The 24219-nt window shown below is 33.1% G+C and overlaps 1 protein-coding gene across 1 annotated transcript; it reads right to left on the reverse strand.

Moving 5' to 3' along the window:
- Positions 1–15859: 15859 nt before the first annotated feature.
- On the reverse strand, positions 15860–21774 carry LOC124362017. The gene is made up of 3 exons (XM_046816158.1): positions 21552–21774; positions 17384–17491; positions 15860–16027 (listed from the first exon to the last, which is right to left on the reverse strand). The coding sequence occupies exons 1-3, from the start codon at positions 21690–21692 to the stop codon at positions 15941–15943; spliced, it is 336 nt and encodes a 111-aa protein (XP_046672114.1). The 5' UTR covers positions 21693–21774; the 3' UTR covers positions 15860–15940.
- Between the last annotated feature and the right edge of the window lie 2445 nt (positions 21775–24219).

A 24219-nucleotide genomic window follows, 5' to 3' on the forward strand; every position in this document is an offset into this window, starting at 1 on the left:
GAGGTTTTTTTAGACAAAATAAATTGTTGACGTTTCCTAGTCTATATATACTGGAATGTTTGACATTTGTCTTTAAAAACAAACACCTTTTTCCAGTACAACAGTCAAATTATAATCTCCGCGGTACAAATTCCTTAACTCTTCCAAAACATTCAACAACATTCTTTGAAAAACAAACCCTTTACTCTTGCATGAAATTTTTCAATAACTTGCCATCTGGGTTCAAGGAGGCCAACACTTCAATATCATTTAGGAGGAAGATAAAGTGCTTGTTATCTGAAAAGGAATATTATAGTACTAATTGTTTTCTAATTGATAAGGACCTTTAGTTATTTTAGAAACTAGGCTAGTTCATTTTCAATGTACACAGACGATTGTTATGCATGTAAATGTCTTCAACAATAAAAATAATTTTATTTGATTTGATTTGGATAGATGCATTTCTCTAAAATGATGTAAATACCTGGGTTGGTGATCCTATTTTATCATAATTTGATTTAATCTGTGTATATGAAAAGCTTAAATTTATTGAAAACAATATGATAATAAATAGAATGTGTGGCTAGATGTAACTATAATAAAACTTAACACATTACAAAATATTTAGCCTACTATAAAATGTGTTGGTAAGGATAAAAGTAATTGGATTTCTATTGCAATAGGTCTATATACTCTATTAATTTATTAATTATTGCTAGTAGTCACAAACATTGTTTTATTAATACGAGATTGTCATCAACAAAGCGGGTGCGAAATGAGTTGGCCACAAACAAATTTTATTTGTACATGAAATTCTAAATTAAATAAAGAACACAAAATTAAATTAGTGTAAAGTAAAATACTGAGAAAAGCAGTTATGTAACTGATTTTTAAAATTTAAAAAGTTTTGAAGCAGCCTTTGTATATTACAAACCTTTTAACTATACAAAAAAACTTGATTACATAACCTATTAGCATAAAATTAACTTTAAAAAACACAAAACAAACAACTTTGAATATTAACATGTCATTAATTATTTGCCGTTTTTAACAAGTGTGTTAGTTCATTTATTTTGTATTTACCTTCATATTTATCTGTATTACTTTTATTTTATATAGTCTTCAGGAAATTTAACATAAAAATTAATAAATTATTTATGAATCATTTGAAATTAAACCTTTTATTGAAGAAGTTTCATTACCAATAGTGTATTCATGACAGTGGCATACCCTGGAATCTTCTCTGGGGGGTGTCCAAAATACTGGAGAGTTGGGGGTATGGAAACCCCCTATACTACCGGGTGGATCCGAGGGCCCTCCCCCAGAAAAGTTTTGAAATACTTGGTCATAAAATCTTTAAAATATTACTTCTGAACTAACAAGAGGAGGGCCAAGATCACATCAGTGTGTTATAAGTTTACAGTAAAATCACTCTACTACCAATAACCAGGGGAAGCTTATGCAGGGATAATTAAAATCTTCTGTAACAAATACAGTTTATAATATTGTATTTAACTAAAAGAAAATTTAATCATAACATTAACAAAATATTGAACAAAATAGTTCAGTTTAAATCACAAATCAAGACCAAAGTTAAATTTTGATGTCTATTTTTAAATAAAAAAAAATACAGATATCCAAGTTTGAAAGTTGACCAAAAACTAACGAATAGTTACAATTATGGAAATTATATTAAAATTTAGCTTGTTTCTTTTAGCGTTTCTACATATCAAACTGTTTACTAACAATAATTTCCAGTTTTTATATCAATAACAAAGATAAAATACTGGATTTTGGCAATTTTCAACCTAACTCAAATTCATAACTCGGAAACTTGTAATCCGATTAAGATCAAAAGTCTATACAAGATAGATACGCATGTACTGTAATTGTGCTAAGTAAATTTAAGATTAGTATGAAAAAAGATGTTATTAAATTACCATCTTAACTTTTAGTATTGACCGTGTGGTTCACATAATTCAGCATTGTTCACATTATGAAGCTTGGTCATTATCATATCTTGAGCGTGTAATTTTGTAAATCACTCATTAAAACGTTTAATTTTTAACACAGATTAAATTGAGCAAGTTTTGTCAATTCACCGTAACCGGTAGCTGTTCGTTTGAACGTACAGTCATTAGGTTGCCGAGGGCGGTGTTGCCTTATGGTGACAACGAATGACAACATACTAACTAACACAGTACAGACCTGCTCAGAGCTCGGCAACTTACTCACTATTGTGAGAACTGATCATGTCAGGATACATCAAAAGATACTTTTTCTACTGGTTACTCATCTGCACAGAGAGTATAAGTTACCGCAGCTGAAAGTTCCCGGTACAAGTTCCTGTTACAGATACTTTACACGCTTACCGTTGTTACTGGTACAAAGTACTGAAACTAGTTTAGCAGTAGCAGTAACTGGAACATGTACCTGTGCTATTTTATGAGCACTCTGTAACATATGAGTCTAAATCAGGATGAGTATATTTTGTACTCTGTTACTGATGTACAGTACTGGATATAGGTAAGAAATATTAAGAACAAACCACTTTCGTGGTGGCAGCGTAACAGTGAATTTCAAATATTTAGGGTTTTAAACAAAATTTAATTATTAAATGTGCGATACCGTGTATTTTGTAAATTAAAATAGATATAAGGTTTGAATGAATATATTTGATTGTGATCTACATCAAGTTCTGACATAAATGTTATTTTTAATCAAAAATAGACTATGCGATCGATTATTTAAAAATGAAATGCTCTTGGGGAGGACAGGTCCCATTCATCAACCAATCAACCAACGCCCTCCTGGTGCGCCCTTGGTTATGATATTTTAAGTAATTTTGGTAATTTGACGTGTTAAACATGGTAAAATGTAATGAGATATAGATGATTTTCAAGAGAAGAAAATAAACTCCTAGTAGAAATTTGTGGTAGAAATTTCTGGTAGAGATCCAATCTGGTGTATGGTCAGGGGTGGATTGTGTAGCTTCTGATTTATTTATTGCAACCGTACACCCAACGCAAACCACACAACTCAATCCAATGTGCTGATCTTACAAATAGTTAGCTTTATTTTTTAAGTACTCCTTATTTTAATACATAGTTTTCTCATATTTTTTTAAATACCCAGATTTTTCTTTTTACATAGATCACTTTGTTCTGTATGTGTAATTTCAATTAGTGGACATGAAGAGGGGTTCATTATTAGAAGTAAAAAAATGGGCTCTTTTTCATTGTGTTAAACTTTAAACCTATGTATAGTCAAATCTGAAATATATAGTTTTAATTTGGGAATGTCATCGAGATGATTGCAATAATGATATCACTGTGGCAGAAAAATTTGATTTAATTACTCCAGTAGTTGGTTTGTAATAAAAAATGAATATTTAGTATAAAAGTTATATGGTGAACATAAAAATAAAGGTAAAGTTGTTCTTTGAATCATTTGACCTGGAAGTATTCATAATTGATCAAATCAACAAAAGGCCCTAAGAGCTTACAATATTATGATTTATAACAGTGGAATCCTCAAAGTCAAATGTTGACAATAGAATATAACATGAGCTAGTACTGGTCATGAAACTATGTTATTCCTATTATTCACACTTCAAATCTAGTGAAGTAGTGCTTATACTTCATTGTTAACTCCTAAAAAGTTTTTTTTTTTTCGGACAGTGTAGATATCTATTCAAAGACCTCTTCCAGAGATGTCACTGGAAAGCTGTTAGAAACGCTTCAATGAGCACAACTTCTAGGCAAAGAGCCTTTGTACAAATGTAAACAAACAAGCACAAGTAAGCTTTTTGTACTTGTTATGTCGTATTTGATTGATTTTGATGTAGAATGCTCCTCCAATGTGAACTCTGACAGAAATAAAGAGTCAAGCAGGTCGAGCATGAACAGCTGGAAGATCTGACATGAGTGGCTGTGGTACTTTGACTTCAAATTGGGTGCTTTAGCACAACTGAAAAGAGGTTTGTTTATTACATTTCTGATAGAAGAATCCAGAAATTTCTTTGCAGAAGTAATTGTTAAGTTAGAGGTCTATCATAAAGCTAGTTAATGATTTACTGTCAGATAGTAAGTCAATGAAATGTCCCTTTTGGGATTAGAATATAGAGTGGTGAGCTTCGAAGTTGAGGTTTGAATGGCAAAGTTAATCTCAACACAAAGTATTCCGTTTTCATATGTATAGGAGTCAAGACTTTGAACAGATTAGGAACATGAACATATTTTCTTGAGGCTTTCAATTTCATTTGAAAACATGTGTGGTGGAATAAGTTTTACCCAAGCCATTAGTGCGTTATTTAGTTCAGTCGTAAATAAACATCTATTCCTTTGTTCTTCTACGCATGCTCTACAAACATAAATAAATTGGTATGTAGGCTGTAACTTTTTAATCGGTTGAGACTTGAGAATCTATTCAGAATATCATCAAAGGGGGCTTCTACATCAGGTTCAACAATAACAGGAGATCAAAGTTTTGATTTTACTTGCGATATAGTTCAATCACTGGAATGTGAGGAATCGATTGATCAGGTCAGATGGTCTTTTCTTGGTGTAACCAGTGCTTAATTTCTAAAATTTTAGGTGTGGGAACTCTTAAAGCGGGAAGCTCAGACCGGTGGGTATGGAATACACCCCAGGAAGGAGGGGGGCCAGGAAAACTTTTGAAAATTATAACTGTAAAACCTTTGTTTTTAGGCCACCCAGACATAATAATACATTCATTTTTATAAAATACCAAGTGATATTTTAATGCTGTTTATTTTCTTTAAGATTGTGGCAGCTCACGCCTTCTTTACTACAACTGACTACTATTAGTACTATCTCTGTTTTTATCACTTTACTAAAATACAGGGTGGAAAAAAAAGTATGGAAACGCTTTCACTAATTTTGTATGGCTTCACTTATACAAATTAAATTTTGTACATCACCACTTGTATTAAGAACCTAGTTTTTGAGACCAGTGGGGACATTTTATCTTTTCAGGGGGTCGGCCCGTGAGGAGTCGGACGAAAATCTTAAATGTAAGCATAGGCCGAGTTTGGTATCAAATTAAAGGTCTAGTAAAGAGAAACTCATTACCGCAAACCGCACTTAAAAAGGTTGACCCTATCCAGAGTACGGGTCGTTTGAATTTCATAAATAACGTTTGATTAATTATTATTTCTCCGCAATTTCACAGTCTCAAGTAAACTGTTCTGACTGAAAATGACACTTTATGGAACACAATTATCCAAAAGAATTTAATTAAAAATTATCTGTGTATTACAAAAAATAACCATACCTTTTAAATGAGGTGCTCAAAACTGCTCTCCGAACACTTGTTGGCAATGAGCTAGTCTATTATAAAAAACCTACTGCAGTCACATTTTGAAGCATCTCGGGTGTAATTCTTCTTGCTTCTTCTAATAAACAATTTGTCAGCTCCTCAATGTTCGCTGGTTTAGTTTTATACACATTATCTTTTAAGAAGCCCCACAAAAAGAAATCTAGTGGATTAAGATCCGGTGACCTAGCCGGCCACTCAACGGTACCCCTGCGACCAATCCAACGGTTAGGAAACACTTCATCTAACAGATTGCGCACCCGAAAATAGTAATGGGGCGGTGCTCCACCTTGCTGAAACCATACTGCATTAAAATTTGCCCCAAGAAGAGCACGCACTGCTGGCAAAATGTTATTTGTCAACATATTGAAATAAATTTCGCATGTTAGATTTCCATCTATCACAAACGGTCCTACAATGTTATTGTTTATTATTCCAGCCCACATATTCACTTTCTGAGGCCTTCTATCATCCAGTGTGGATTATGGTTGGCCCAGTAACGGCAATTATGCCAATTAACTTGTCCATTAACAAAGAATGTAGCTTCATCTGAAAACAATATCGAACTTAAAAAATTTTGAATTTCGTCACACTTTCTCATCATTATTTCGCAAAAATTCAGTCCTTCGATCAAAATCATCCTCTGAAAGTTCTTGGGTTAGGGTTACTTTAAAAGGGTGATACTTGTTTTTTTGTGTAAAACATTCAACACTGAGGTATGGCTCATATCAAGATCTTCTGCAGCCACTCTGGCCGAGGTGCTGGGATTTTCAACAAATGTTTGGAGTACATCGTGTAACCATTCTAGGCTATGCCACTATAATGAAAAGAAAATTATAATAAACTATTCACAAAACAACTAGCTATAAATTACGGTTAGGAAAACAAGTGGGAATGAAAGTAGGTACATGAGCTTTAATCAAACAGATAATGTAAACAACAACAAAAAACAAAAAAACAATAGGTTTAATACATGTTTTGTAGCTCTTGAATGTATAAATTAGATGTGTTTAAAACCGTCACAGATGATTATATATTTAAAAAGATTATACATAGGCATTTTGAAAATAATAAACATCTATCAATTTTATGAACAATAAGTACCTATATATTGTTTTAATTGCGGTATTTTAAAGTTAGAAAGTTAATACATTTTTATATTATAATTCAGATTATTAAATGATTTTATTCCCAAGTAATGTTGTGATTTGTCATGCTTTAAATTATTATGAAATAATGTCAAAAATATGCTACGGAAATTTAAGGATTATGATTGCGGGTTGGTAATCTTTAAAATAAAAACGTTTCGTTTTGCAAGGACTAAAAAATGTAATATGTACATCAATGTAAGATAAGAAATTAGAACTTGTGATCATCACCTTGTACAAACATCTTTAGTTGCCCTAATCACCCATTAATCCTAAAATATGTATTTAAAATATTGATCTTGATTCAGTTATGAATACAATGAAGTTTATAAACAAGTTGCCAGTAACTTATTTTATTTGATGCAGTTTTATTTTGATTTGACAAAGACAAAATGTACCTGCTCAAGTATGCAGGGATTTTAATAATGCGAATGCGTCACTAAAAATCAAGTTGTGCCTATTGCATTATAGCGAACAATGAAATGTCTAGCCATGCTATATTTGTCACTGACAATGAGAATCAAACAGGCATATAGGATAACATTGCAATTGTCAATTGCAATAGAATTGTCATTGCAATGATTGCTCTGTTATTACGAGAATGAATATTTGCATCCATGACATAATAATGAGTTCCACCAAATCTACACCACTCATAAAGATAAAGATTCTTAAGGCTGCGCTCTACCACTCTGGTGAACGCTGATGCAAGGGTTTTGAATCTGCCTCATTGTAGGCTCATTTTTGAGCTATTACAAACATATTGATGTTATTTAAGTAACTAAATATTTGTATACGTGCATTAGTTCTTGAAATTTCAATTTCGCTTCAACTTAAGCTGCACATCAGGTGGAACGTTTTTAAAAAAAGGGTATTTTCAACGTTTCATAAAATAAAAACGTGAATTTTTATTAAAGAATAAAATACAGACATTCGTAGATTGGAATATAGTAAGAGTAAAACTGCAAACGGTTTATTAAAAAGTTCTAAAGTTAAGGTACAATAAGGAAGACATGAAAGGTCTGCAAGCGCAATTCAACGCACTGTCAGGTGGCGCGCGTGGCGGCTACAGCCGGAAACTGTAGGCAACTCTCCCACCACTACCTGCTGGATATTTCCCCTCACCCGCTTTCGCTAGGTTATAACGTGTGGCCTTTCAGTGTTGGTGTTCCTTCAATTTGTTGATTTATAATATCTATTCATACATTAATAATCAAGTTCCTATATTGCACAAACGAAAAATTGTAGTCAATATTTTGTTTTTAAATAATAATGTATTATGAACAAGTATGAACTACAATATTTTTATTTATTCGTCATCCGATCAGTGTGAAAGGATAGGATCGATCGCATAGGATCACAGGCGCAATGAGCTCACGGGCGGGGCGGCGGTGTCAAAGGACCGCGCCGCGCCGGGTCTTTCCAACGGCCATGGACGAAACAGTACTTACGCGCCATCGTTACGCGCCCATGCTATGAATGATCGTGTCATGTGGAAGCTCTCATATACATCTTCATATCACCGAATTAGTGTTGGCGAACTCTTTCCGTAACAATAAATTCGTAACGTGCAACAACTACCTCTACCTCCTGGGGAACAATAAATTATTGATTAATGTCAATATTTTCAAAATATGAGTGACATACCTCATTATGATGTATTTTGTTTAGTGCAATATTATAGTCTAACTAGGGCCTATAATAGGTTTTATTTGACTTAATGTATGATTGCTTCATTTGATTGTTAAATAAATCTCATTACATGAGCAGCTATTACCCATTACAAAATAAAGGAATTAAAATTCTAACATTTTAAATTAAAATTCCATTTTTAACTTTTTATCTCTGTTTTAATCTTTTTAACTTTGTCCTTTATCTCTAAATTAAACACATAACTGTGACACCCATATCCATGTTTCTGTCCAATCGGGTACCCAAATTAAGCTACATTGTAATTTTTAATCCATGAAATAGGTAACAGTATCGGGGTGTTCTATACAATAATTACGTTACGATATCCTCTATAAAAATTCAATTCAAGTTTGTGTTTAGTTCGAGTATATCTGCTAAGTTTTGTTCGACAGTGGTTTAATGTGCATTAATATTTTATTTGGACTCACAAAATTGGAATTTGTTCATAAAACTTTCAAAAATAAAATAGTGGAACCAGCAATTCATAATGTGCAATGAATTCCCTCTTTATTTGGCAGTACATAGTGAGTGTATCAATCAACTGAGATTTAGACACAGACAGGATGATACACCTAAATAGGTAAAGGGTTAACATGTGCAATGGTATAAAATCTGACTAATAATGATCATAGAAATAATTTATCATTTATATAATAAAATGTATAAATCTTTATTTTCAATAGTGAAAACAAGCTGTCACTAAAAACTGTTAAAGATAGATTCTTGGTTTAAATATAAACGATAGTCCTCTTTCAAAGACGTATGAATGTCTTTTTTAATTAGGCCTAATGCTATATGAATTTTTTCTGAATATGTATTTTTCTTTGCAGTTGAGGCATTTTGTGAAATATATTCATCATTGTAAAAAAATTCATTGCAAATTAGGTAGGTATATGGAAGGTTTATTACCTAAAGTGTAGAGAAACGGGTTATAACCACTCAAGTTTATTTTGTCTTAGTCCTTAATTTTTAACAAGAAAAGGGGAACTTCACTAAAGAAAAGAAAAACGATAGAATTTTCGAAGTTTATTCTGGTATAAATTTGTTCTGTGGATATGCGGTACACATATAGTAATTAACATGTTATGCGGTAGTTTCTTTAAACACTATTAATTGCTACATGTGTTTTACACTATCATTTCTGAGTTCAATTGGCATTTAAATCATGCTGATTATTGTATTTTTGTACTTTCAAAAGACCTCGTGTAATAGGTTTTGTTATGTTGGTAATCTAAACATATTATTGCTTAAAAACAAAACCGTCAGCTGTACTGATACGTGCTTTATTATTGCAATAATGTGTGATTTGTTGATAATCGTCTTTTAGGACGGGATTACGTAAATTAAAAATTTCTATGTTGAATTATTATGATTCGAAGTCACCAGGGACGGAAACATTTTAAAGTAAAAATTGCATAACATTTGAATGGAATGAACTAAAAACAACGATTTAGAACGATCTAATCCGAGTTTCTATGGAAGTATACTTCAAAAGCTATCATGTACGGTACTCGGTCTCACAAAAGCTTAAATGACCATATATGGGTATTTGTAATTTTGACAGTAACGATACTTCGAGTTGTGATTGAAAGTCAATATATTTTTATCTTTATATAAATTCTCTATATCACTGAAGTTCATTCGTTCGCCCATAATCGTGATAGATTAATTTCTAATCTTACATTTATCACCGCAACTAACATTTTAATCTGCACTTTATAATACTTTTCTTGGAGTATTGAACAATGTTTGATAACAGCTCGTGTATTTGAATTAGGACACGCTTCGTCATAACTGGTAGGATTTCTTTATCGCTTGTTTATCTCCGGACGTCAATAACTACAGAAGCTGTTAGTTAATCATCACTAGTTACTGTCTGGTGTGCACTGCGCCCTCCCTGTCTTGTGTCTCACTATGGTGTTGACGGTCACAGTTGCCCCTGAAAGTTCTATCCAAGAGTTCTGGAATTCGTTATGTGCTTTGTTCATGTTATTCCTCGATGTGATACGTAATATAGTTTTCCCGCGTAGAGAAGTCAACACCCGCCACAACATCCTCAAGAACTTCAAGTATGAATATGAAGTGCTTAAGGAGGGTCCTGAGGGGATTATAGAAGAAAGACACCTCTATTACATGAAGGGTTCCACCCCCTGCTTTCCAGGCATGCAGATTGACTCCACGGGGAGGTGTAGGCCTGTTACAGCTCCCGAAATGGAATAATGGGAGTGAAAAGAAGTCCTGGCTTTATCACTTGAGGTAAAATATGGCCACGTGAGGCAATGATTTCTGTCATATTTGTGTCATTTATATATTATAAATCTCAGCCTATTGTGATATAGTAATATTGGAATAAAGCCAAAAAAGGTTTGGGTGTATTGTGGACTTTGCCTCTCAACTTCAACCATAAGGTTATGGAACTGTCAATAATGTCAGAACTATGTACGTAATTAGTATATTGCTTTTAGTGTGTTTAGAAATGTGAGAAAAATACAGTTAATGTTGGGAATAAATTATTGTATATCTGGACTATTAAAAGTTTGGTTTTATTTAATACAAAAATATAGAGCGTACAAATTTGCATTTTAACATTGAAAAATAAGTCAATACGATTTTTTATTTACTAACTTTAAAAATGAAATCTCTACTCCGTTAAAAAAGAACATTTACATTGAATGCAAATGTATAACACAAGAATAATGCGCTGAGAAATTTTAAAAAGGCATAACTTAAAAACTCGACAGCAAATTTGGATTGAATTTGCTAGGATGCATATCACAAAAACTATCCTTTTTTTAATAAAAGATATTTGGTATTGAACATTAGGAAATACATACATTTTATTTTACATAATATGTTTAAATATGATATACATACAGTATAAGTGTTGAAACACTTCCTACTTCCTAACTTTTATTTCTTGTGGAAGTAGCTGGTGCATTATGTTTGCTTTATATTTTCAAGTTAATAAATAAATCTAAACAACTTATTTATACTTAACACAATTAAGAATAGTATTCTGTGTACAATATGTTTTTGGTTGGTTTGATTATTCGTTTTTGAGATACTGATTTTTACATCCCCAGCTGTTTGTTTTGTTGTTGATCAGTGCTGTTCTATACTGTATGGTACATATTATCCAAGTGAAGTGTATGAATTGCCTCTTCTTTTAGAGCGATTTGATAGGAATCAACAAGAAACATTGTTTTTAACAAGAGAAATGAGGAGACTATTTTGCAAGTGGAAAAGTGTCAAGAGTGCTAGAGCTAGCTTAGTTGCCTGAGCGTTAGCGAAGTCTATTACTCGAGGGATTAGAAAAATCTCATTTCTGCTTGTTTAAATCTAATTGGAGAGCTTTAAAACCTTCATCAAAGATTAATACGAGTATAACCGAGTGAAAACGTTGACACCATATTTTTTACATGCTTTTTCAATAACTTATATTTTAGTATTTTACTGCTTTGTAACAAACGAGAGACATATCTATTTGCCAGAACCTCCTCAATATTAAATAGCTTTTGTTGATGTTTTTCCAATCCAGTAATTATTATTAAAGTTTACGAATTTAAGAACGTTTACCTATAGAATAATAACACCACCAATTGTACATTATATATATATATATATATATATATATATATATTATATATATATATTATATGTAATTATTGAATTTTTAAGTTACAATTAGAGTTTATTTTCCAAATAAGTAAAAAAATTCCTAAAATTAATATAAGATAATCACAGTCTTCAGTTACAGGGAAAACATCATTGCTATAAGGTTTAGTTGGATTTGCAGTAGAGCGGCGATCGGCAGCGTGTGTCGTTCAAAACCACATTTTTATGTCCAAATATAAAATGATTCCATTAAAACCAACTGACATAAAAAATTCAAAAATTATGTAAACAAACTTTGAAATCATACTTTCCTGCAGCTTATTCTTCTCTGACCAAAAACAAACAATTTGGCGTCTAAATAACTTTTAAACGTGAAGTTTAAAAAAACTAATCATTAAGATCCCCTTAAAATATTATACTAAATTTTTCATTTATAGAAAGAATATTCTAATTGTATGGGCTCGTACAAGAACATATCTGAGTAAAATATTGTAAAATTTGAACATTGTATTAAAACTTTAAGGTTATCTAAGGATGGTATATGCGTTAGTTTAAACATTTTGGTCTCCAACCACTGTAATTCTTGTTGGACTGTCAAACCAATTAGGCCGACTTTGCTTCAAGCCCCGACATACACGCTGTTTTGGCTGGTGGCTACTCCATTTTATTCTTACCTCTTTGGTTTACATCCTTTCAATAAAACGTCTGGTGATTTTAGGATTGATTGGTATATTTAGTATTACTGTGCCAAGTAGTAACTTATGTGTTGTTTTTGTCTGAGTTTATAAATGTAATATGTCTAACACTTTTCTGTTGTGTATTTATAGCTGCTGGTTTTTACGTTCACCACTAGATGGTACGCAACTAGAACGTTTTTATGTGGGTAGAGATTTCATCATCCGTTGAGATATCTTCTCCGTCTGTTTCATAATCAAACGCTGTGACGAGTAGTAATAAGTATCTCTTAGTTCTGATTATTGTGAAGCAATCTTTACAACGAATCACAAATAATTACACCAATTGTCCACGACAACTGATAGTTTGCTGTTAGCTTCTGTTTACTCAATCGTAAGTACGATTACGAAGTTTAGACGGATTCTACAGGCCTCATAGAACAAAGGTTCATCTGGTCGATACAAGGCAACTCAATTCCTTGCTTCCCAGGTGTGCGGAAAAACGTTTCGGGTAAATTTTCAGCTATAGAACCGTTATCTGCACTTGCAGTTTAAACCGCGAAGAATTATAATTTATCAGGAAATATCAGGGAAATATGATTGTATATCAGATACTAAAGGGAGAGTATTCGTATACGAAATTCGATGATATTATAAGGGTACTTCATGGACGCTTATCTACGATGAAATCAAGTAACTATCATTATACTTAACGCTAAACTTAATTAAAACTCCATCAAACTTTGCCAATAGTATAGGCTTTTTCTTTATAACTTCAAGCTCTTCATACAGAGATTTTTTAAACTTTTTCGTCACCGACTATTTTGGATCCATTTAGATGGACGTTGACTCCAGATTCCAGGAGTCAAGTTTGTAACAGCGTCAGATGTCAGAAGAGGAAGATGAAATTGAGCTGAATTGATATTCACACTAATATTATTTATTACTCTTGGGTTTTAAAAAGACTTGGTCAACAGTTTTGTTTTACTCTAATCCCATTGTATTTCTGAGTCAGATCTAAACCTTTTAGAAGGGCATTAAAGGATAATTCAACAGAAGTAGTAAATGGAAAAGCACATAAAATGAAGAGTACGTATCTAGTGGGAAAACAAAAACCTCTTCAAAAAGTATAACCACTTCAATATAATTTTATTTGTATCCTACTAAATTCATTTTTTAAAGTTCCACAAATCTAATTCTCAAGAGATGCCTCGCATTAAAAAAAATCTGTAAGCTATTTTTAGTATATGCAAAGTATCTCCCAGTCTCAGGTAGTCAATTACATCTGTGCATTTACTTCGAGGGATTTGTGAGATTCAAAATTAGCAAATCGTCTTGGTTATGTATGTACAGAGTGTTCACAAAAGGGTGTCACAAACTTCTGTGGGTGATATTACTTATCATTTCAAAAAAAAAACTCAAATCAAGAAATGTCTCATTTAGCCGCTAGCCGTTTTGTTGTATGTTTTATAAAAAATTATTATCTTTAAAACTAGTTAATCTAAAGAAATCAAATTTGGGTCATAGGTCTGAATAGATAAGAGGAAGATAAAAGGAAGGTAATTGTGTTATTTTCTTAAATATTAACACAATGGCTCCTTTTGAAAATGTTTACAGTAAAACAAAATAGAACAGTTATAAAACAACTATTTGAACACTTTTATAAACACTTCCAACGGTACTTTTTCGATCGAAATCCGTCAACGCAAAAGCGAGAATGACTGCTTTAAAGATACGCTTGCAAAGCAGGGATCAACAAACAACTGATACCTACTTATCAACTGTGACTTTTTTATAAAATATGGTTTTATGGAATTTAATAAACATTCTTACGGAATGAAACTGATCTAGTAAAAATTACGAATGGTAGTAGCAGATCAATTTGTTCTTTACTAACGTGTTTGTTTTGAAATAAACGTGCTTTCCTGGGTTTATTTTAGTTTCGCGGCATTAAATAAACTTTTCCCTTGTTGTGTAACAAACATCGCCTTTGTCAACTGCTAATCAGTAGCACAAAAATCAACATTTTATCGTAACACTGAATGTTTTTCTAACGATGATCTAATGAAACGCGGAGAATTAACATTTGTAACATAAGCAGGCAATGCCATGCGGAGCAGAACCTCTTAGAGGTAAAGAACCGGTTTTCCGGTAATCTATTGTTTTTTTGTTTTTTTTTTAATTGGCACTCTCTGGCACCCCAATCCGCCATAACTACAGGTACTTACTTAATGATTGCTGCGTGAAGAATAACTAAGCCTCCGTAAGACTCAATCTTATCTCTTTAGCTGCCACCGGTAGACTCTGCTAGAGCTCGATAGAGCTCTCTTCTTATCTGGAATTCCATTGACTGTGTGACAGATTCCTCTACCAGTAGGTCGCTAAGAAGCTGTAGATACTTCTTGATTTCTGCAAGATCTGAGTGAGGTAACAACTGACTTCATCGTCGCCATTCCTAACATTGTTTGTATTATTTTACAACCATATGAGTATTTCTTACTTCTGGGGGGGGGGGAGGGGGAGGAAGGCAAGTGCCCCACCAGCACTTCGCTAGGTACGCCCATTTTCACGCCAATCATTGATTTTTGGAGTCGGATTATTACAATTTCTAGTACTTTCACGTAACAAAGTTTGTATACCCCGTAACAAAGTTTCCCGTAACTTCCCGTGAGTATAAAAAGTTTTGTGTGCTCAGTGTTTTTGGATTACAGTCACAATAGAACTCTACAGCCTCTACTACTGAAAATTGTAAGCAGAAAAATGTTGCACTTTGCACCGTCTAAAAAGGGATTCTCTTAATTTACCAGACATAGTTAAGGCTGAGAATCTGTCTGTAACACCCTGGATACAAACAAATGTGAATTCCTAGGATCGCTCAGCGGTCATCCATTCAAGTAGCAGCCATGCTCGATGTTGTTTGATTCCGCTGACGTAAAACGGTTTCAACTAGACTGTTCCATTCATTGTTAGTAATATGTGCATAATTTATCGATCCTTGGTTGATACAATACGTTATGTAATAAAAGTTCATACTACACTGTAACATAGATTATTACTTCTTACACACCTCATTAGGTAATAGATTAAGGTTGTATCAAGTTTATCAGTATCTCGCTACTAGGAAGGGTTTCATTTGCTTAGGTATTTGAAGTTTGGATAAAAAATGCTTAGTATTGGTTTTTTTCTATATATTCAGTTTCGCTTTTGTATTGGCCTTAATAAGCTGTACCGTTCTCTCAGTTATATGTTAGCTTATATATTTCGTTTAACACATGCATTGGCGATTCGGTTTGCAGGAATGGTTTTGTTAAAACGTTAAGTTTGAGGGACTGCTTCTCGGACGCGAATTCTGCACCCCTCAAATCCAAAAAGTTAAATGACGATGTGAAAAGGTTTACAATAAAAACCGTACTATTCGATCTAGAAGTATTGATCAATTCAAATGACAATAAATGAATACGCATTGAATGGATGAAACCTTCGATGTGGTTTTTGTTAAGGAAGACATAAGGGGATCTCGAAGAAAGAGGCCTTGTCAGTTCGACATCTTAACCCAGAGCAGCATTCCTTGTCGTTTTTACACTGCAACAAGCAAAGAAAAATTTCATATTTTATTTCGATTTGTAACGTTGTCAGTGGTGGTTTTCTTAATTTATCACGGTTAACTTACGCGAAAAGAACCAGCTGTGGGAACAATCACCGATCCGTAACTTACGCGAAAAGGAGCAGCCGAGCGATCTATCTCCGGTGGACTTTTATTATTTTTCGTATTATATATTCATGATTTACAAGTCATAACAATCTTATTTTTGTATTCTACATTCTCCGTGCATCCCTTTACTTGTTTATTCCATTTGCAAGGCAGTACATATTCATGCAGGTTTCTTTTCTACGTACCATATAATGTTTTGTCTACAATCACGATAAACAACTTCGTTTTAGCAAATATACCTAATTGTATTTATGTATTCACAGATTATTTAAAGCTTTAAAACTTGTTAGATTTATACAAACATTACATATAAATTCAAATATATTATTTCCCATGCATAAAATATTTAGAAATTAAATGATTTTTCATGATCAAACTCAAATTTTCAGGCATAAAATTTCTTTTTTATATAGATGTATAATTTTGTATAAGCCAGTTTGTTATACATTTTTTAAGTACATGGTTTTCAGTAAAACATATTATAGGTCAAAATAACTCTTAAGTCCAAAGCTTTTGAATAAATAATTATATAGGTATGATTATTTTCTCAAAAGCATAGAAAATCACACATTTTCCGTGTACGCAGTTTTTGGAACATGGACCAAAACAGAAAAAAATATATCCTACACATAAAATTTTGACCTGGTCCTAAAAGGGCATGATTTAGAATTTAAATTAAAGCCTAACCTTTAAGAACAATTTTTGGTTGGAAAAATTTAAATAATTTAAATTGATAGCTTCTTAAGATAACTTCCCTAAAGACATATTTTAATTACTCTAGGAGAGTTTATAGGCGCATACAGTGAGAAATTTATATAATTATATTATAAGGCCCAAATAGAAAAACGAAAGAGACGCGTGTGAAGTTGTTATAGTATGTACACGAGTTTGAGCTTCAGGGAGTGACATGTTTTTATTCATTTATGACGTGAGGAAATTATATTACTATTACATATAATTAAATAAATGTACATGTTTTAATAACTTGTTCTTACAGAAATTAAATTTCTTTATAAATAAAAAAAAAACTTCTCGCCCCTTCCAGTCATCTTTCAAGTATAAATACTAAATACTTTCATACGCTTAACTTCGACTGTTTTAATTGGTTCCGATTATAAAATGTCTCAAAGGTCTGTTTCAAATTCCTGCCACTGCTTTGAACATAATAAAAAAATTATTATACTATTGTGTGTAATATTAATATTATATGTATAGCTAATACTTACTTGTGAATTCGGATATGAACAGTTTTTCAAGCAGACTTTAAAGGTGTCGTGATGGGACGGATCTCTAATACAAATAAGCGGAGAACAGCATTCTGAAGTCGCCTTACACTGGGAATCAAAGAAAACATAGAGTCCATCTAGCAATGAATAGTCGTAGCAGAACTGAAGTAGGATTATTAAATTATTGTTTTGTTATTACTCGTATTTCTTTCTTGAGACCTGCTAAGATTTGAATACCTACGAGTAGACATTACTCGAATAGTAACAAATATGCATAGCGAACGTAAAAGAACACATATACAGATATTTAAAAGGCCTCAGGCATTTAAGTTGAATGATATGATTGGACTTCTAAACCAATATGTGCTTTAACTTACTTGTTGTCAAAGGTGGTGAATAATACTCGTAATATATTAGCAACTGCGAGATGTGTTAAACCACTTCGGTGGAACAATATTACTACTGCGACATGTGTCAAAGCACTTCGGTGGAACAATATTACTGCTGCGACATGTGTCAAAGCACTTCGGTGGAACAATATTACTACTGCGACATGTGTCAAAGCACTTCGGTGGAACAATATTATTACTGCGACATGTGTCAAAGCACTTCGGAGGATCAATATTATTACTGTGACATGTGTCAAAGCACTTCGGTGGAACAATATTACTGCTGCGACATGTGTCAAAGCACTTCGGTGGAACAATATTACTGCTGCGACATGTGTCAAAGCACTTCGGTGGAACAATATTACTGCTGCGACATGTGTCAAAGCACTTCGGTGGAACAATATTACTGCTGCGACATGTGTCAAAGCACTTCGGTGGAACAATATTACTGCTGCGACATGTGTCAAAGCACTTCGGTGGAACAATATTACTGCTGCGACATGTGTCAAAGCACTTCGGTGGAACAATATTACTGCTGCGACATGTGTCAAAGCACTTCGGTGGAACAATATTACTGCTGCGACATGTGTCAAAGCACTTCGGTGGAACAATATTACTGCTGCGACATGTGTCAAGCACTTCGGTCAATATTACTGCTGCGACATGTGTCAAAGCACTTCGTGGGACAATATTACTGCTGCGACATGTGTCAAAGCACTTCGGTGGAACAATATTACTGCTGCGACATGTGTCAAAGCACTTCGGTGGATCAAATATTACTGCTGCGACATGTGTCAAAGCACTTCGGTGGAACAATATTACTGCTGCGACATGTGTCAAAGCACTTCGGTGAACAATATTATTACTGTGACATGTGTCAAAGCACTTCGGAGGATCAATATTATTACTGTGACATGTGTCAAAGCACTTCGGTGGAACAATATTACTGCTGCGACATGTGTCAAAGCACTTCGGTGGAACAATATTACTGCTGCGACATGTGTCAAAGCACTTCGGTGGAACAATATTACTACTGCGACATATGTTAAAGCACTAATGCTAGTGCTTTGTTCAGGATTTGTCTGTTTGTAAGATCTATAGATTTGTACTTTATCTATGAACTTCAGGGTGTCATTGGCAGGTGCAACTCGAGACAGAGTTGTAACTACCGGTACTCGTTTTCTTGTTACTCGTTAACGTATGTAAAATTTTCTAAATGTGACTTTCTATGACACTGATATTTAATTATGTTAAGAATAAAAACCCCTGATATGATGAGTATGTATTCACTCTTAAAGAATGAGAAGGTGATTCATATCAAATCTTTAGATTTACTGGTGTTGATATTAAATCATATGATTACACGCGTTTAAAAAGAATGAACAGGAGGCCGATTAAAAATAATGATAATATTATTGAGAGTTCTGATAATAAATTTAAAATATCGATTTCTAAGAAAAATATACATAAAATGGTGTTGAAATGGTGTACCAAGAAATATATTCTAACTACGAGTACTAGTAGTAAACAACCTTCACCTATAACCTTTGTCTCTTATCGGGTATTCTCGGGGCCTCGAGGTCGTTATTGTTTACATCTAATATCTCTGGTATCAGGGAAACACCGAACGTCTATTTGGTGGAAGACACAAAACTACCCTGAATATATATTCCTTCCCCGGCATTTCGGTTGTATTATATTTCACGTGACTCCACCCTAGGATCTGGCTCACGGTTTTGTGAACAGGTATTATCTTTATCTTATCGATTCCACAAAACTAGAGTGAAAAAACCACAAAGGATAATCTACATTGGCGGAGGCCGTGGCACACGCAGTGATAAAAAAAGCAAAATAACGATACCGCAACCTCTCTAGGTCAAGAAAAAATGTATAAAATACGTTAGTAGATAAGTAAAATCACGTGATGTGATAAGAAGCGCGCGTGTTATCTGTAACCTAGAGGTCAGGCAATCCCTGATAAGCGATAACCGATATAAACAATAACTAACTAGGTTACGGGAATTCGCGATAAGAGATAAAAGTCATTGGGCAAGATTGTGGCAGCTCACGCCTTCTTTACTACAACTGACTACTATTAGTACTATCTCTGTTTTTATCACTTTACTAAAATACATATTACGGTCTCACAGTGGAGAGCCATATTCAGTTAACAGTGTCAAGCCGAAACCGCCAATAATACAGGGCTGCTTATACAGGTAAGCAAGAGAAGGCAAAGCTAAGCTGTAATTGGCTACAGCTTAACCAAACAATATGACTAAACCGTGATCAATGCGGCTTATTTACCATAGGCTGCCAAAGTGTTAAAAAAACTGGTCTAGTAATTCAACTTTATCTACTTTGTTGATGTTATTTTTTAACTTAGTTATATCTATGGCTTCTCTCATTACCCATAAATCTTTGTTAAGAAAATAACTTTAACCATAAAGACAGTTAAATTATCAAAAAGAGGGCAGCTTGTTATATAGAAACATATTGTGCACTGTCTTCGTAATTAACTGGATAAGCTATAGCCAATAACGGAACAGCTCCACCTGTATGAGCAGACGTGTTTTATTGACAGTTTCGGTTTAAAATCAGCTGTTGCTGAAGACGGCTCGTCACAGCTTGCCACTGTCATACATTTGTGCCTCGTAAAGGCACATTTTCAAAAAATTTCAACATTTAATAAATTTTTCAATCAGTGAAATAAGACAATTATTGAAATAACAAGGAACATAAAATGTAGTCCTTTAGATATACAGGATAAATCTATTAAAACCTACTACATGTATTACCGAAGAGCTTTTAGAGTTGTAAAAGAAACAAAACACAAACTTCTTAAGGTCACACAAATGTGACCTTAAAGAAATCCATTTTAAATTGCTTTATTGTATATAAATTAAAAAGTTACCAAAAATGAAGATCTTATGATAGAATTTTAAAATTATTTTTCAGGAGCAAATTATATTGGAATATGGGTGTGAAAATTATTTTGGAACGAACGTTTAGTTGGTAATGTATTCTTAAACTATTAACTCAGTTCAAAATAGTGGATCAAAACACAACAAAAACTCGTAATTGTATTTATATTTTGAGAATAAAATAATAAAACTAGCAAATTAATAATCTGCGTTCACGTGTCTGAAGGCAATATTTATCACAGATTGCTTACACGCAATACAATACAAATTAATTAAAAAATAACCTAAATATAAAAAAAGTGTCTTGAAAGTACATCATGTAGTACTTTACTTTATACATCGTGGAAAAAAGAATGTTTTGATACTTTTATACAATTTGTGTAAATCTAATGGTTTTTGTGTGAGCTTAAACTAAAAAACTTCTTGTATTACTAGTAGAAGTTATAACCTTTGTGGATGTATATTGTTTTTAATCAGGTTAAAATTGCTATCCAAGACCGAAAAATAGTTAAGAGTTCGTTATACTCAAAACATCTAGTTAATTTCCTCACAATAATCATAATTCAATAATTTATAAAAAAATTGTATTCATTTAACAACGTTTTCACAGATATCCATGTACACTCATATGAGCTCATCAAGGAAATACATTACTATCTGATCTTAGTGCGTAGTCTCAGTGGTTTTAAATGTTCAAGTCGAAATTATCAAACACAATACCACACTTTGCTCACACTGTCATGTAACCTCATGGGTGGTTTGGAAGGAACATAGTTTATTATGAGGGCAGACAGAATGCGTGCGAAGCTGTTAGTAACATTTTCAAATAACTAAAATTAATCAGAATTTTAGACTTACATCGTATTCTTCTTGCGAACAACCTTCAGGTCGAAAATCACTTGCATGTGCCCACAAGAACACAAGTGGAAAGAATACTAAAGGTAAACTTAAAATGTATTTCTTCATAGTATAACGGATATAAAGGAACATTATTAACATTTTGTTACTCAATTTCTTTTATTTAAATCTGAGTTGCTATAGGCAATATCCATTGGTTTGACTGAGTAAATATATACTTATCAATGTGGACAATCTTTTATGTCCAATTTAATAAAAAGCTTACTTTCATTGTAAGTATGTATCATAACTGATAACAGAGAAAAATCTGTTGAGTGCCTCATATAATTCGATTGTTGTTAAAGACCTGAAGAGTAATTTAAATTTAATGTTCCTTTAAACCACAGATTGATTCCGTCTAAAACCACTTAATTGCATATTAAGTTTTATCTGACAACTCTGAACCGCAATAGAATTATTTATGAAAAACATGTTTAGGACATTTATGGGAAGGGAGAACATTTATAGTGCTTCTATTCTTAATAATGGAATACTTTTCATTAATTCCAAAAATAAATCCATGATTCTATTAGGAATAAGTTACAAACTAGAAGTAGCGTCAACGTATAGAGTTATATACAACGTAATGGAACTCTGTGTTCCTTATATAGCAGTGAAGCTTCATGCAAAATTTCAAGGCGATAAGTCAGTTTGATTTCTAGATGTCGTGTGGACAAACAGGCAGAGAGGCAGGCAGAAATTGAGTTTTCCAGCCTCTGAAGTGGAAGGCTTCGCTAACGCTAAGACAACAATCCTTCATATACAAGTATTTAACATTTTATGGAGATAGACATTAAGGGTATTTAATATTGTACCCCTTCTTTCTTTGCAAATCCGAAACTATTTCAGTCAATCAACAAATGTTAATTCAGTCTTTTGACCTATATATCTATCTCTATACTTAGCTTCACTCTAAAATTTCTAATGTAAACGAGTGTGTATTTTATTAATGGTTTCAAAAATTAATCTTTTTGGTAGCTCTATTATGGAAACATATCCAATTGCTTCGAACAACATACGTTATTGGAGGCCTTGGCACCTTCAATTTCTGACGTGGACGAGGATGCAATGTTAACTGCTAACAAACTATGTTGTTGCGTCTCAAATGGTTGAAGGCGTTTAATTCCAAAAATCAACTTTTATTATAAACACAAGAACTTTCTATAGTACATATACAACATCTATGATACTGTACGCATGTTTGTAATGGATTAGGAAACAACTGAAAAATAATTATGTTTTAAACGGACAGATCTTTAGGAGAAAAATCTGTTTGTGAAGAGAAAGAAAGAGTCTGTTCAATTATGGCGTTTGAATAATTAAGATATAATTGACAACCAAATAACCCTGTAATTTATAAGAAATGTTACAACAAAATAATCAAACTAAGTTTATCATTCATTGAAATGAAAACCGTTAGTTATCAATATGTAGGTTAAATGTACAAAATAGCCATCAAATACATTGATTTGCACATCAAGACCATATCATCTTGAATAAAAGTTTATATTTTATGTCTTATAAACATGTATAGGGGCGTATATACGCCTAGATTTTGTGATTCAAATGTCTATAAATTCTAAATGTAAATGTACTAAAGTTTATACGTTAGCAAAAGATTTCTAAACTAAACATTGTATGGAATGGTCTACATGGATCCATATACTTCCGGTTTCTAACCATTGAGGATGTTCCAATTATTTAGATATATCACATAGAAATTTGTAACTTGTGAATAATTGCAGATTTTTTTAAAATGTGAGAGCGTAGATTCTAACACCATATACTTTCTGTACAAAAAACTGGTAGTTTAGATGTCATTAGGAAGCATTTGAACTAGGACAGTGAAATCCAGGATCAAATAGTCTCTTAATGTATTATTAGTTTAACTTTTCTGACTATTACATACAGCAAATACTAACAAGTAGTAGTTATTTAATACCTTATTTGTAACCCAGGTGTCTCTGAAGACGAAACTGTGCAAAGGCTTCTATTTCATTCTTCGTCTCTTACTTTTTATGGATCTCTTCAGACAAATGTGGACACCAGATTTCAGTCTCCATATTTGAAGACTGTCGAAGATTCCTAATGGATCCAGAAACTAGGCTTCCTACATTCTTAGCGTATCCCGTGATTAGAAGCTCCTAAAGACCAGGCTGTTTTTTGCCCTGGGGTGATGATGGGGAAATTGTTTGAAATGCTAATTCTTTTCAGGGGCCGGAAGCTCCAACAGATCGCGAGATTTTATAGATCTCGAGGCCAGGTGGTGGTGGTGGTATCAGTGGGTGGTCAGCAACTCCAGATTATCATAACCTGGAAAATGGCTGGAGGTTAGGTAAGGAAACCAGGAGAAGTCAATTTTAAGAGATGCCAGAGTCTATAAAGAGGCCAGATTCAATTCCCGGAAGTTTCAAAAGCCCACTTATCTGATTGTTTATCTAAGAACTACTGTATTCTTTAGACAAGCTAGCCAACAGATCTTGTAAATACTAAAGGAGGGTTAGCAATCCGAAATTGAGATAATTTTAATATGAATATAAATAAAAATGTTTACAAAATAGTTAACCCATATAGCAGATAAACTGCTGTGCTAGTAGAGGGGCGATACTAATCCCATGAGCTTATAAAG

The sequence above is a fragment of the Homalodisca vitripennis genome, chromosome 5 (genome assembly GCF_021130785.1).
Source record: "Homalodisca vitripennis isolate AUS2020 chromosome 5, UT_GWSS_2.1, whole genome shotgun sequence".
NCBI classification, from domain to species: domain Eukaryota; kingdom Metazoa; phylum Arthropoda; class Insecta; order Hemiptera; family Cicadellidae; genus Homalodisca; species Homalodisca vitripennis.

Excerpts from the sequence above, each read along its gene's own strand:
- LOC124362017 (XM_046816158.1), bottom strand. The coding sequence starts at position 21,692 with ATGTTAATAATGTTCCTTTATATCCGTTATACTATGAAGAAATACATT. Across the intron at positions 17,492-21,551 it reads GTTCGCAAGAAGAATACGAT|TGTAAGGCGACTTCAGAATG; the intron begins GTAAGTCTAAAA and ends TTTGATTCCCAG. Across the intron at positions 16,028-17,383 it reads GTTCATATCCGAATTCACAA|TGTAAAAACGACAAGGAATG; the intron begins GTAAGTATTAGC and ends TGCTTGTTGCAG.